Source organism: Mastomys coucha, unplaced genomic scaffold (assembly GCF_008632895.1).
Source record: "Mastomys coucha isolate ucsf_1 unplaced genomic scaffold, UCSF_Mcou_1 pScaffold17, whole genome shotgun sequence".
Lineage (NCBI taxonomy): Eukaryota > Metazoa > Chordata > Mammalia > Rodentia > Muridae > Mastomys > Mastomys coucha.
The window spans coordinates 3,284,263-3,301,060 of record NW_022196899.1 but is presented as its reverse complement, the minus strand read 5'-3'; the positions used below and the strand labels follow the sequence as shown (position 1 = coordinate 3,301,060).

General features: G+C 36.4%; 1 protein-coding gene across 3 annotated transcripts in view; it reads right to left on the bottom strand.

The window, feature by feature from the left end:
• Nucleotides 1-16,798, bottom strand: part of Pkia (cAMP-dependent protein kinase inhibitor alpha) — a 69,112-nt gene that overhangs the window by 8,433 nt on the left and 43,881 nt on the right. The window contains exon 1 of one of the 3 annotated variants that reach the window (XM_031376310.1): nucleotides 6,749-6,840. The exons of the other annotated variants lie outside the window; for them this stretch is intronic. Coding sequence (XP_031232170.1) covers nucleotides 6,749-6,808 — 60 coding nt within the window. The 5' untranslated portion in view covers nucleotides 6,809-6,840. Of the gene's footprint in view, nucleotides 1-6,748; nucleotides 6,841-16,798 lie in introns of those variants that run through there. 3 annotated transcript variants of the gene reach the window in all.

Genomic DNA, 16,798 nt, shown 5'->3' with positions numbered 1-16,798 from the left:
GGAGAGGGAGAGAGAGAGAGGGAGAGGGAAAGGGAGAGGGAGAGGGAGAGGGAGAGGGAGAGAGGGAGAGGGAGAGAGAGGATGTACGTGAGGAGTAGGAGGGAAGAAATCTGAGGGAAAATGATGTAATTATATTATAATTACAAAACAACGTAACAATTATTTTAAAAAAAATCCAAATTCCAATGGGCTAGAGTTATAGTCCTGTGGTAGAACATGTATTTGCTATGCACAGTGTCCTGCTTTTCATCCCAGGACCAAGAAAAGTAAAAGTAAGAACTTTAACAAAGGAAGGCAGGATCCTGCTTGTGCTCGGGACTCATTATCCAGTACTTTAATCTCTACTCCAACTAGTCAGTGTTTACTTTTTGTCTAAAAGAGCCACAAACAATAAATTTAACAAATTCAGTAAGAACCTCATGAAAAGGTCATGGGGCCAAATTTAGCTCACATGCCACAGCTTTACACATGATTTTTTATTTTAAAATTCTCCTTAGAGAATTTTATTTTAAAGTTATATTTTAAAATTCTGCTATAGAGTTAAATTGGAAATAAGTCAGGGGTTAAGTGAATTGGTCCAGTCTACAGGTGAGCATTCAGCAAGTGTGCTAACTACAGAAAGGCTAAGACTATCTGAGAAGTGGACTCAGTTTGAGTTTGTGTTCTAATGTCACCACCCACATCAGAAATTCCAAACACAGCTGGCCAATACTGCTGTAGTCCAGGAGGACGACTCTTGTGTTCTGGAAGCAAATAATGGCTTGAGATGCATGACATACTTCTTGAAGTACAATTTTGACTGGGCAGAATAAATTGAAGGGAACTTCTCCAACACAATCCCTGATAAACTTGAAGAATGATACAGTTAAGGTAATGAATGACCCCTAGAGGCCCATGTGTTGGATAAGACTATATGGTAAGTTATCTAAGATACATATACTTTGAGTTTCAAATGGTGAATTTATTCAGTATGTAGCAAGCAAAATAGAGAAGAAAGAGCAAATAGAAGGTAGACGGAAAAACCAAACCAAAACACATGAACAGCAGCACATCATAAAACTGCGCACTGTCAATACCCATTTGAAATTGTTGGAATAGTTTAGTTGGAAGAGTAAGCAGAAGTGACATGAAGTAAGGTGCTTCCAACATCTAGCAGGAACAACTAGGGGAACTGTGCTGAATCAGCCATGCTGGAGTTGCAATTGGGGGACCACCAGGCAGAGCAGAGCAATCTCTTATTGGATAAGTTCTTCCTTCTAGTTCCCACATAAACATTTTTATACTATTAGATAATAGTAACCTCTATTGAGATGGCATATCTCCTACTATCATTATGGAGACCTCTTTAGTTAAATTAAATTCATTTTAAATTTCAATAAATGTATTCTATTTATATCATTTCTATCCTTCTAAAACTCTCCCCATGTCCCAGTTGTTCATTCTCAACTTCATGATTTTTTTCTATTATTATATTTACACATATAACAATACTTAAGTATTGTTATATTTACATATAAATACAACCTCTGAGTCTATTTACTATTCTTTAAGATATGTAATTTTCACCCCTGGTCAAAGAGATTTCCTTTTACAGAATATGGAGACTACAGCAGAATGTCCCAACTGTTTAAGTGCAGAGAACTGCCTGTGGGGTGTCCTGCTCCAACTGGTAGATCTACAGCATTACACCCACATCTACACTCAGGGGACAAGGTGGACGTGGAGACACAAAGATTAGAAGAGCCAGAGTACCAGGGCAGCCCCTCTGCAGTAGGATAATATCTTCTTTACATGACAGAGAAGCTTCACTCATGAATTCTCAACGATATGGATGCCTAATCACAACCTGAACAATGACAAAACCAGCTGAGACACAAACACAGGAAAGGAAACTCTCACCTTCTCTACTTTTACATGAAGAGCTAGTTACAGGCCACTGGATAGCTTCCAGTAGATTGAGAATTAGTCTTTCCTAGGGACGAACCCTCTGATTATATAATACCAAGTGGCCAGCTCTAAAAACATATACACACACAATGTATTTTTCATTAGCTGTTCGCTGCCTTTCTTGTTCCATGCCAAAGAGCTAGGGGACTAGCCTGCTTTGGGATAGGGAGTTCTAGAGGACACTGTGTGTCTGGGAGAAGAAAGCTCTTTACATTCCCAGAGGGCTTAGTCAGTACATTTAAACAGTGCATAAGGGATCACCAGTATGCTATCAATCACAGTCATTTAAACCCAGTCCATGTTCGTATTGGACATGGCAAGATCTAACAGAAGAGAGTTACATCCTTGGAGTATAATCTTGAAGCAAGTTTTGGGACCCTGGATCCTCTGTTTCTTCTTTTTTAGCTTTCTGGCTACCAGGAGGTGTACATCCTCTTATACCACATGGAACTACCATGATTCCTAGATACAGCTGCAAAGCACCAGGGCCCTCTCTCTCTCTCTCTCTCTCTCTCTCTCTCTCTCTCTCTCTCTCTCTCCCTCCGTCCCTCTTCCCCCCCCCCCCAGGGTTTTTCTGCATTGCACTGGCTTTCCTGGAGCTCACTCTGTAGACCAGGCTGGCCTCGAATTCAGAAATCCGCCTGCCTCTGCCTCCCACTTGCTGGGATTAAAGGCGTGCACCACCACTGCCTGGCGGGATCTTTCTCTTTATTAGCTGCCTATGCCACACATTTTCGTCCACCAATATGAAGAATTTGGAGCACGGTGGTTGCTCTGTCATTCAGTCATGGAGTGAACTGCAGAGAAAGCTTTAACCATTTTGTTCTCAATTATTAATTAGTAAAGAAGTGCACCGGATAATGTGATAATTGATGTGCTTCAAGTGAGATGGTAATAAGTGCTACTCAAAATTACTTTACTTCCAAAATCTTGTATTTGTAAATCCCGTACTCTGGCCAGTGCCACCTCTACCTTTCCTTTCATCCAATACTTTGTAAATGAGTTCCTTCACATGGAGCCTGTCTTTAATCCCTTCAGCACCTTGTACTTCAATCTCAATAGGTGTGGTGCCCTGGGCATCAGCTGCCCACTGGTTTATGTCTCTTCATCTAAGGATCAGGAAATTCCTTTGCTCTGTTATGATCATTGCCTTCCTACCTTTGCTTCATGCTGAGAAAACAGCTCAGAACACTTTCTTTGATCTCATTGCCATATGGTTGTTACCAGAAAAAGTCACACGATTGTGCCAATTGGCTCCACTAGACATTTCTGACTATTATTAGTCTGGAGAGTTGCACAGATTCTCTTAGTCACCTCTAGGTGACTCTTCCTTGTGCTCTGACCCATGGGAGAGACTCCCCGCCCTTTCAAGACTACACATCAAATGCTGTCTGTTTTCACTGATGGCTCCATCTTTTTTTCCTAAAAGGATACAGGACATTGGCTTTATGTTTTCTCAAAATTCGTCTCCTAAACTATATTCTGAGTGTTGTCTTTCTTTGCTGATGAAATGTTTTCTTTCCTACGTTACTTTCCTCCCTCCCTCCCTCCCTCCCTCCCCTATCTACCTTCCTCCCTTCCTCCTCCCTCCCTCCCTTCTTTTCTCTCTCCCTCCCTCCCTCCCTTCCTTCCTACCTTCCTTCCCTCCCCTTTGAGATGCTATTGATTTTCTTTTATACCATCTCCTATATCATCACCCACTTGATATAACATTATGTACCATGTTTAGCACATTTTTATTTATCTCTCACCCTTGACATCAATTTCTAATTATTTCCTCAATAAATAGTGATTTTTTTTAATCACTTACATTTTCATTCTATTTTAAATGCTGCTTCCAGAACAATCTTAGGCCATTCTGAAAACCCTCCAAAGCCTCACTTATAGTCTATAAATTCTAAAAATTAGAATTCCTTTTAAGGCTGAATGGCTCCTGCTTTCTCATATTTTACTTCACCACACACTGCCATGCTGGTATATTGCAGAATATAGCACAGTGTTTTTCAGAGATCTGTGAGGGTGCATTTGCTCAAATCTGTTGCCCACCTGGAATGCAGTTCCCAAATAAATCTGCTTGGTGAAACAGACTGAGCCCTCAGAATTCAGATGAAACTCATCTTCTCTTTTATCACTTTCCCTATCTTCAGACAGCATTTTATAAGTCAGTACAAAGCACTGACAGCATTATGGTGACCTCTCTTTCTAGACAGATAGCAAGCTATGACAAGTCAAAAACTTAATTAATAAGATGAAAGAAATATTGCATATACTTTCTCAATTACGGAATGAATATGAGAGAGAGTAGAAGTGGAATCCGTTGGAGATAAAAGGGCAGAAAGGGAGGGAGTGGAGGAATGGGGAGGGTAGTGGAATGATGGATGTGAGGAAAACAAGTGCTGTATGCATAAAAATGTCAAAAATCAAGTCCTATCATTTGTCTGATAACTAAAACTCTAATTTGAAAAGAAAATGTGTTTTGCTATTATTCTTACAGTATGCATTTCTAACATAGTTACTTGTGTAGTATCAGTCTTAAATCAAAGTACAGATATGGCAAATTTCCTTTAATCAGCAACCACAGAGACTGTTCCTGCTTCCTGATGACAGCCAGTGAAAATGGACCCACTCCAACCTGGATGATTCCATTTACGCAGAGTCTGAGGACTGTGGGGATTCAACCCTCCACCCTCTTCTGGACTGTGGGATTCAAGCTTCCACCCTCATCTCTACTTTGTTACTTAAATTTTTGGAACATAGGTTCATAAATTCTTAACACACTGCTTTTACTTCTTTACGAGGCTGTTTATGAGTCACTAACAATATTTTAACCTTGCTATAATTAAATTCTATTAGTTGCAAGGATATTGTCTTTAGCTAGAGTACAATTAGCAGCATGATGTACTTTGTACACTAACCTGGGGGTTTAGAACTGAATAAAAAATACTAGCCTGCTGAATATAAGTATTTAAGTAATGGAGCAAGAGAAATATACACTTTTTATAGTTTCTATTCACAGTGAATGTCTTTTAAAATAGTTTATCAAAGCATGACTTAAAAGAAAGAATACAATTGCTATTATTCACCATCTGGCAAAAGAAAATAATACGATAAAAATCAATACCTCATTTTCAGTTGAAAATGTCTCATAGTTCAAATGACCCTTTAAATTATATGCAGACCATGGCTTAAAAGCCAGGTCTTATTTTATAGAAGTTCCTTAACTTCTTCCTGTTACTCCTTTTCTCTGTAGACTGTCATGACATGTGGGGGTTGCCTAACCCACTCTTGCTGCTGAGTTTGAGAAGATCTGCAGCATCGGAGTGAAGCAGAGAATTGGTTATATTTCCAACAGAATGTATGAATTAAAAGAAACTGAACAAGAGGCTGGAAAGTCTATCCCTGACAGAAATGACAGTTTCGAACTCTCATTTAGTTCACTCCTAGCTAAGGGACAAATAGGGGTATGGAAATTCTGAAGGTGTGTTGTAATTGACCTCAACTGGTTATACACAGATTGGATTTGAATTGAGTCTATGACACTAAGAACTCATGAAGAAGCATATTCTTGTAGAAGTCTCTCCTCTTAAATATTTTTGTATCCATTTATTAGATTTCTGTGTAGAATATACATCTAAAGTAAGTTGTAAACTAAACATTAAGTATTGTATCACAGTTCTCATCTTAATAACAATATGAGCTATTAATTGAAAGTTAATATTTTTAAAATACTTTATTTGCATGAACAATAAATTTATGATAAAAGAAAATAGCTTACAGATAGCACAAGATAAACATATGCAAGGCAGAAGAAATACAATTACATTTATGGACAAAATACACAGCTGGGTTGAATTCTATGTATGTCTTTATTATTTTTATTATTACTCTTAGTTCCCCAAAGTGCATGTTTTCCCATACACAATGCCTTCTCATCTAAATCAAGTATTTAGGCATGGTCTATTTCAGCAACCAAAGATTCAGAGATGTCTTTTACAAATACACACACACACACACAAACACACACACACACACACACACACACACACACACGTCACCTCATGGAGAAAAACTTTTGCTATGAAATTCTGTAGAATTGTCACCAAACGTTATAACTAACATATCTAGAAACAGGAAGGAAAGAAGGAAGGAAGAAAGAAAAAAAGGAAGAAAGAGAACATCATCAAATAAATTCTAGCAGCTGACAGAGGTTTAGCAGAGGAGCAATTAGCATTCATTCTAATTGTATAAAACATGAGAAAAACCTTTAAAAAATACAGTAATAATGGACTTTACTTCCTATTTGTGTTGCTATATTTATAATTTTCTAGACATTAATGGTAATTTATTGTATATAGACTTAGAATATGGGAATCTCTCCCCAGTTATGCAAATATAGTTACATTAATTAAGGTCTGGGGTGGGGGAGGGAAGATATTTTATTTTTAGATATTGAACTAACAGATAATAGATTACGTTTTAAAATTTAAATTTCAAATCGTGATATTTAACGCAATTCAGTCAACATTCATGCAAAAGTACTAATCATGATCTCCCACCTTGAGCAAGCCGCCTCCCTCTCTCACTGTAAAGGAAGTAATTAGGGTTGTCCTCATGAAACATTTAATATAAGGGGGACTTTGTGAACTAAAGCAAATGAATTCTCTGGGGACTTTCATAGTTTATGTCCTTTATTTCTTCTACTATCACAGAGTAACTATACACAGACAGAAATCAGACTTTCCTCTAGCAAAAATTACAGATTTAGTTAGGTTTCAAGAGCCTCATAACCGCATGTACTTACGCCTCCTATCTTAAATTGAAGCGTTCCACATCGGTGTATCCTAGAAGAAGCTGAGCCCATGCAGCTGCTAAGATGATTTTTATAGTGACATTGAGTCATGAGCCAAATGGCGACTAAAGCACATGCTAATTTTACTTCTGTAAATGGGACACATGAAATGGGAGTCGCGCACTTGGAAGGGAGGGTGGAGAGACTACCTCCAATGCACACTGAGGACTCTAATTTTTCAGTTTTAAAAGTGAAGTTGAAATGTCAGAAACAGAAAAAATTGTCTTGCTCCACTCTAAAATTCAATGTCAAAAATTCTCAAATGTTAATGAAATCCTGTGCCATTTCCAGTGTGCTCAGTACTCAATACACATTGGTGTTTTCTAAGACTTCCCTGCACTGTGAACGGTGATCAAGAACTCCAATGAGCTTTCATTTATGTGGAACAAATCTGTTAACATTCACCATGTGAAAAAAAATGAAAGAACTGGCCAAATATAAGTATTTATTAATCCCCTGAAAGATACCAATAAACCTAATACATATTTACATAAACATTTGTTTTGGAAAGGAAACATGTTTTCAAAAGCAAAAGAAAATGATGACAGAAATTCTGTCTAGTTTTACATTTGCAACTTTGGCTTTTATAAATGTCTGGCTTAATAAGGGACATCTGGCTTTTTAAATCTGCATCTGCTCTAAATTTATTGCAACATGTTGCTTCCATTGAGCTGCATGAGGAAAACCTGTCATAAAGATTTTTCTTCTAGGTTTACAAAAATGAAGAGAATTTTAATAGCCTTTTCAGATATTTGTAAAGTTTTTTTTAACAATGTGGACTGAAAAGGCATCAGAAAATGCTTTCCACCCCTTTGCTAATGTCTCTAACATCTGCCTTGTGTCGTGAGTGGCTCTTTTGTTCTTGGAAGCACACACACGGTATTGAGCATCACTCTTTCGGCATATATTTGTTCACTGGGCATTGAATCAGGTAAATTTTTCAAAAAGTTATATTTCCTATTATACAACCAAAAATTGTTATTAATTCCACCTGTATCTTCACAAAGCTTTTTTTTTTTTTTTTTTTTTTTTTTTTTTTTTTTTTTTTTTTGGTCCAGATACGACATTTTCCAAAACTTACCTTTTTAATTTGAGAGTTTGGATATTGGAGTCACAACACCCATCATTCACTTTCAAGAAAACCTTTGTAAAACACCCAGGCACAAACAACCCGAGTTTGCTTTCTTTCTTTCTTTTTTTTTTTTCTAGACAGGGTTTCTCTGTGTAGCCTTGGCTGTCCTGGAACTCACTCTGTAGGCCAGGTTGGCCTCGAACTCAGAAATCCACCTGCCTCTGCCTCCCAAGTGCTGGGATTAAAGGCGTGCCCGGCCCGAGTTTGCTTTCTATACAGGTTATCAGGAATAGTGATCCACCAGTCTGCAATGTGACTGAACAGTTACACAAGTATTTACTAAGAAGAACCAAGTATTTTGATACTTGGCAACAGTGCAGTATGAGGCTCCCTCTTTTAGCACATGAAATACTGAAAAGAAATGCACTCCAAGAGCGAGATGCAGTAAAATTAATGCTCTCTTACTGATTTGTCAAATATAATTTAAGTAATTGGTGGTGACAGTGTGTGGGTTCTTAGGAAAGTTCCATGTCACGGGTTTGATTCATTCAAAGGCGGCAATGGTTTTCCTACCATACCTTATCCACCGTTAGTATAAATGACAGCCTATCTTTTGCTTTTGCAAATATATTTTATTCTGTTTTTATAAATTCTAAAGTTGGTTGATTATATCGCTATTTAGTTGTTTTAATGCCCTCATACTGTGTAGCCAATCAAAAATTTAAAAGAGAATGTAGCTTCCAACTGTTAATAAGACCAGAGGCCTTATCTATATTGGAAACTATTTTCTGTCCATTTAAGTATCCAGTGGCTTCAAGGGTACTCATAAACACTTTTGCTCACTTAACGCTTCCCTCTTTGCCCTTATTTTAGTGATAATTTCTGTATTTTTTCTTTTTCGTTTCTTAAACCATATTAATATCTTCTCTTTTTACAGGGAATCTTGCCTGATACCTCAGAGGGGGAAGATCCGGTCCTCCTACATTAATTTCTTAAATTCCCTTTACTCTAGCAACACATGAACAATTATCCATGAATTTGTGCCTCAGTGTGCTTCCACTTACCACAGGATTTCAATAATAGCCTCTGCAACAGGAAGCTCTGGTCAATTCATAGCAGTCTGAATCAAGTCCTTTTTATTTCCAAGATTCTTATTTTTATCAAATATTTTTTTGACTAATGTTGCAAATGAATATACATGGCTTATAGGTTCAACATATATCATGACACCTCAGTTAGGTAAAGGGAGAAATGACAAGAGCAGGAATGTATTATTGATGGAGAATCTTTCAGCAAGATGGACAGTTCTTGTCTCAGCTGCAACCATGGGAGAGACGCCACCTCACAAATGGCTAGTTTTCAATGTCTTTTGTAAAATAGCATTGACTACTTCCAGTTATTTATTTTGTACTCATGGTAGAGATTTCTACATCATTTATTCAATACTTCAAAGACATGTGATAAAATCCCTGTAATATTACTGCTGAGATGGTTAATTAGCAGCAGAAATACTGGTGTTTTATCTATAGGTAATATTTATTGTGCATTACAAATGAAAAAACAGAAGCAGATGGGTTATCTGACTTCACTAGTATCTTACACAGTCAGTAGAAACCCTGATGGAAGGATGGAAGTCTGAGTTTACCTACTTCAAAAACCATAATGGCTTTTAGAGCCCAAGGCTAGCAATGTTCTTCCTTACATAAATATTTCTAAATGATTGTACTACAAACCCCTCATTTCTGGTCTAAATATATATGGTCTAAGCATTTTGTATGCTCTTTATACTCAAGATGCGTTGTCATAAAGGTGGTTTAGCTTTAAGGGACTAAAAAGACATAATTAACAGTAACTATGATTTTGAGAAGGATCTATGAGAAAATTAAATAATACCTGAAAAAAATGGTTCCAAAATATAAACAAAACATGCAAAAGTGAGAAAGTGTTTAATAATTTCAACACTAATATTGATGTGGTTCATCTAATGGGGTGCCTATGGTTCTTATGTAGGATTGGTTAGTCTTAGTTATAGTTACTATTGCAGTGATGAAACACTATGACCAAAAAGCAAGTTGGTGATGAAATGGTTTATTTGGCCTAGACTTCCACATTGTAGCCCATCATTGAAGAAAGCCAGGAACTGAAACACGGCAGGAACAGGAAGTTGATGCAGAGGCCATGTTCCACATGATATGTTCAGCCTGCTTTCTTTTAGAACCATGGATCTCCAGCCCAGGGTGGCCTTATATAAAATGGGCTGACCCATCCTTCATCAGCCAGCAAAGAAAACGCCCTACAGGCTTGCCTATAGCCCAATGTTTTGGAGGCATTTCTCCCTCTCAACTCCTCCCTATACAGTGACTGACTTGTTTCAAGTTGACATGGACCTGGCCAGCACAAGGACTTATAATGGATGTTTGCTGTATTTGGTACGTGCTTATAGCATGTTGTTTGGAATGCTCAAAAGTCAAACTGTCTGACTAAGAAAGGTGTGAATAAGGTAAAAGAAAAGAAAAAGAAAAAGAAAGGATGATTAGAGTCAAACAATAAAGCTTTATTTATAGGAAATGTAACTGAAAGAGAAATGAAGATAGAGAGGAACTCACTATATTAGTTTATTCAAATATGATGCTTATGACGCTTACATGTTTTGAATTATCCTAACTAACTATGTCCTTTGTCTTTAAAATGTGGCTGCTGCTGCTGCTGCTGTTAAAGAATTTCAGTCTGTTCTTGAGAAAAGCACTTCAACAGATCCCAGCTCTCAAGAACTAGGCCTGTCTCTATCCATGTGCCAGGCCCTGAGGCTTCAAGAGCAAGGTACACTAAGAGGGAGCATCTGCTCCAGAGGACATGATTACTGTCTGCCATAGTGGGATGCTTGAAATTGCTGGCTCTGGAATGAGAAACTTGGGCTGTGTCTGAAGTTTTGACTAGGATAAATAAGCAGATGGCATTATTTGGGAGATGGGAAAAGGAACAGGAGTTTTAAGTCTAAGAATGGCACACCATGACATCACAATGCTACATCTCTTCTTTTCTGAATGAGTGGAAATGCATTAACTAAAACCACACACATTTCATACATCGATATGAGCTCTCCTGCTGCACGCAAGTACTTTTTGTGTGATATCTGAATATTCAAGTTGGAATTGTGCTTACACATCTTAATGTGCCTTTTTTTCAGCCAAAAGTATCACTTTCTATGACTGGTTAGCATATGTTAAATATATGTATAATCCCTGCCAATTATGTGCTTTGCATACAGTGTTATGATTCCCCCTCATCACTTAAGAGCATGATGAATTGCTCCACTTCATTGTATATTTGAATATTACTATGTTTCTAAAATACTTTTATTAATAACACATGCACACAATATAGACAGTCCTTCATTTTCTATATATTAGCCTTTCTGAACTCGAGTTCCTTGTCTAAGTGTGAAAGAAAGAGAGAGGATTTGCTGAAGAATACTAGAATTATCTAAACTACTTAAAATTAACAACTTATTAAAAGTAAACAAAAAGCATGAATGTGGCCCTTGAGAATGCATCTGCTACATAAATAAGATTCTGATGTGTAAATCAATAGACTCTCTGTTGTTCTCTCTGTCTAACCTTTGTGTCTCTCTTCCCCCCTCCTTTCCTCCTTCCTACAGGATTAGCTGTAGTCTAACCCAGCTGTTCTGTGATCACAACGTAGCAGAAGGTGATACTGAACAATACATCTTGTTCCTGCCTTTACCTCCCAAGTGCTGGGGGATTGCAGGTGTGGGCTCGGTTCAAAGGACACTTTCAAATGAGAGACTTCACAAAACAAAATATTTAAAAGGTAAGATTAAAATGATCATATTACTAATATAAGAAGATTTATATTGAGAAGAGAAATAATTAACAAATAAAACATGAACATTGTTAAACTGACAATTGACTGGATAATGACGTTTCACAGATTGTCATAATCACTTGACTATATGTCTACGTACTGTTTACAGTACTGGTGATTGAACATAAGGATTTGTACATGTGAGGTTAGAAGTCTATACTGATCTATAGCCATAGGACTTCTTTTTAGTATTCATCTTGAGTCAGAGATTCAGTGAATTGTCTAAGATGGACTTGCACACTTTTAGTAGACTGCAGGCCTTGAATTTGCAATTCTCCTGCCTCTGTCTCTCTTATCTATCTGTCTATCTATCTATCTATCTATCTATCTATCTATCTATCTATCTATCTATCTATCTATCTTCCTTTCTACCTATCTGTCTCTGTATCTATCTATCTATCTATCTATCTTCCTTTCTACCTATCTGTCTCTGTATCTATCATGTGTCATGAATATATGTATCACATCTATCTATCTATCACCTGTCATGTATGTATGTATCATGATAGATGTCTCTATTTCTCTATCTCTCTATCTATCTATCTACCATGTATGTATGTATATATGTATGTGTGTATGTATGTATGTATCATATCTACCTATCTATCATCTATGTATCTATGTATTTATGTATCTATCTATCTATCTACCTATCTATCTATCATCATTCTTTATTGATTTATTTGAGGAGTGTGGAAAGAACATGCCTATTATCACCATGCTCATATGAAGGTCAGATGACAATTTTCAGGAATTTAGATTCCAGGGTTTGAACTCAGACTGTCTGGTTTGGGGGCCAGCCTTTTATCTACTGAACTATTTGGAAGTGCCCAAACCTCACTTATAGCTTCATTACAGGATGGCATGACAGACTTGGCTTTATTGAGTATACTGAGGATCTTATTTTCAAGGGATCTTTGTAGAAACTTTTAGGACAGACAGACATGCAAGTTCTGGGACACTGTCTCCTCTACTTTCGTGTTAATGCCAACAACAGAAATTTCTTTGCAATGGAGGTTGAAATGTGTTGTACTGACATGATGAATGTCTAACTAGATATTCGTTTTTGAAGCCACATTAAATTTCTGTTTCCTTCTCTCCCTCTGCCTGTCATCTCTGCTGCCCAGCTTACTGCTTTTCACTCTCGGCACATTTACTGGTATGGTCTGTACTTAGTGCTGTACAGCAGCTCAACCATCAAACACCAGGCAGAATTATTTACAGAAAAGAACCATTTTATATATTTTAAAGATAGAGAAAACATTTCTGGAGTGAATTGTACAAGAAAGAACAGTTTTAAAAAAAACCGTCGATAGTTAAGATTGCAGATTCCTCCAAAAGTGGCAAGAAGGGCAAGTCATAGATAACGGGACTTAATTTGTCCCTGAGTACAGTGGCAGTGAATAGTCCTTGCTGTCTAGTTTATGTCATGTTCAGTGGATGACAGGACACAGGCTTTAAGTGTTATTATTGCTTGTGTATCATTTGATACTGAGTCAAAATAATTAATTTAGTCTGGCTTCAGATTTTATGCCTCCAAAATATGGGTTCCCAGACTAAGGAAATATTTCAAGTATTTTCTTGGTCTAACAGTCTCTGACCTTAGCCTCCATGTGCTCTTTATAAAGGCCATGTTTTCACAAAAGACTGCATTCTTCTCAAAGCCTTTGGAGGAAGGGGTAAGTTATATTTAGAAGGCCCATTTGGCATACTAGGTGTTCTCATGACTTACTGATATTTATAACCAGGTGTAGGCCAGTAGGACAGAAGATTTATTTTAACAAATAACTGTCCAGGCTTCAGGGAATTGAAAAAGTTGTTTGTTATCTATTTTAAGTCTTGATTTAAGAATGAATTGTAAGCTGGAGATATACATATATATATATACATACACAATATATATTATATATAATACATTATATATGTATGTATTATATACATATTATATATATGGCACATGTACAGTACTGTATGTATATGTGTGTGTGTGTGCGCATGCATGCCAGCCACACACATTAAAATCTTGCTGATTTCTCAATATTTTATATATTATATATATGCATGTGTGTGGTATATGTATATATGTGTATATGTATGTATGCATGAACACACACACACACACACACACACAGACACAGACACAGAGATACCTACCACCCCCCACCCGCCCCACATTAAGTACCTGCTGGTTTCTCAATGTTTTCATGGCCGGATGCCATACAAAATTCCAAAACTCATAATTCTGTTTGGAAATACAGTTTTATCACTTGACAGACATGCTCAATTCTCTTGAGTTTTTCTGAGGGTGGATTCCTAATAAGTTGTTTCCCTTCTCTATTTTATCTCAACAAACTCCAATTTAAATGTCAATAAATCTTTACAAATTCTACAAGTATTTACTCTTATTCTTATGAATCTTCTTGGATTTTATGTAATAGAGATATTCCATAGATTTATTGACAAATCAAAGGCAAAGAAAAATACCATTGATAAAAAAACATAAAGCCTTATGAAATAATGCCAGAATTATAAGATGTTACCAAGAGATGAGCAGGCCCACAGCAGACCTAGAAGTCAACAGTCCATCTACCCTAATGTCCAGAGGAGTGTCTAGCTGAAATTAGGGATTCATTGTTGCTGGCAATTTGTTTTTAAATATCAAATGAATAAAAAAAAAAGTTGAAAGAAAGTAAAAAATGGCATGTTTCCCAAATAGTGAGAGGAAGTTACCAACACCAGGCCCATCTATCAAAAATAGTTCAGTACTTTCTGTGAATATAGAACGAAATAAAACCATGGCATTGAAAATGTTCATGGGACTCACTGACACAGTGCCACGATGTAACTCCCAGTTCCTATCAATGGTTGTCACTTAATCCAATAACACCCCTCACATCACAAAGCCCATCTCAGGATGCAGATGGAGGATTTAATACTCTTTCTGAAAACGCTCTTTAATCTGGAGACCTTTTATTTGGGGAGAGGGATTCTTTACAGGAGCCTGATCCTGAACCCTTTCAGGATCACAGTTCAGTTTTGACTGTAGAATTCAGTTTGAATCTGTCAAGGAGTGGATTCAGGAAACGTCATACTGTTCATGTCATGCATTGTCAATGTCATACATTGTAACCATGACATCTGAGCACACAATACTGGTAAACCTTTGAGTTTTATCATATTTGGACATTAACTTTAACATCACTAATAATAATTCTACCTGCTTTCTCACTATAATGATATTTGTTTCTCATTAATTTTGTTTTTTTATAAATATAAGAATAATTAACTACATGACTTAGCTCAGTGTAGACTTAAACTTTTATGAAAGGTGACTTAAGGTTGGCATTACTTATTTTGAGATCAGCCTTGATTATAACATCTTGTATACAATAGTGTACACAATTGTATATAATTTATCTTCCTTTTTTTAGATTTTTTTATTTATTGTTTATTCATTTAAGTTTTATTGCATTATGATGAGAAGAGAGAGATGACTTCAATTTATCTGATTTGTTAACATTTAAAAACATATTTTAAGTAAAGAGAATTAAATCACATTCTTGTCTCCTTTGGACCCCAACTCCTCCCAGAGACTCCCCCTTAAATACCTACAATACCTTTTTTGTCATATTCTTTAAAATTTATAAAATATTATGACAATAAAAATGAGTGTTATAAAAGTTATTTGATATAAAACAACAATCAATTTAACAGTCTTATGTAGATGCTTGTCTATAGCAATACTGAAAATACTTACATTTAAATATAAATTTTAAATAAATCCAAACATAACAGCATATTTTAAAATAATACATCACTACTAGTATTTTCTTAAATGAACATAAATATGTAAAGACTTTTTGTTTGTTTGTTTGTTTGTTTTGTATTCAGTAGAGCTTAAAAATCTGGCTCTTACTGTAGTACAAGCCCAAAATAACAACAATTTTTAGACACTGAATTTCATCATAATAAGGCTGTACTTCAGTGACCCTCACATCACCAAAAGATTTTACCTCCATCATAGCCAAGGTGAGAGTTGACAGTTCTGCTGTGCCAAGGAATGAGTTGTAGGCACAATTTTTGAATACAGACTTCCTCCTATGGTCAAAGCTATTTGACTTGAGTGAGTGACTTTATTCTCAGCCCACAGAGAATAGGTTACATTCATTTATGAAATGGTATATGTATTAAGACTGCCTATCCATAAAGTCATTCACCAACTGTTTTAATGAACAATGGTTCTGCTTGGAGGATGGCACAGACATTAGGTGAGGGTAAGAATCTGGTTCATTGGCTGTGATAATTTGGAAAAGCATTCATCTCAGAGAAAGAGTAACTTATAAAGTCCTCTTCTTCAGACTTGATACAATAGTTACAAAAGTCAAGCAAAGCATTCAGTCTCACTCTGTTGTTCTATTACAAGTCACCTCCCAATTTAATTGTCTATGTTTCTTTTGACTGTATGAATACTTTTGGAATATGTAAGCTGTTCTGAAAACCATAGTATAGTGTAAAAACATGAAATAAACAATCCTACTAATAGAGAGGCTGAGATAGGAGAGGCAAGATTTCAAGACCATTATGTTCTACACAGCAAGACACTGTCACGTACAAACAAGCTGAAAGTGTATATGGATTGTACAATACTGGACCTATTTTTCCAAGTACCAAATTAGAGAGACCATTGGATTACATTCTAATTCCTCATATTTCTGGATTTCGATCGATTAGGATATGTTGGTAATATTAATTTTCATATTAAGATATTAGGAAAAAGTAATTGTCACTTCCTGTTGTTTTTGTTGTAAGAGGTGGAATTAGGTTTGTGTGGGTTTGTTGAAAGATTAGTTTCTTGCTTCTTCTAGGGTGTAGTTTTGCTCCTTATGTTGGTGTTTTCCATCTATTATACTTTGTAGAGCTGGATTTGTGGAAAGATAGTGTGTAAATTTAGTTTTGTCATGGATTATCTTGTTTTCCCCATCTATAGTAATTGAGAGTTTTGCTGGGTATAGTAGCCTGGACTGGCATTTGTGTTCTCTTAGGGT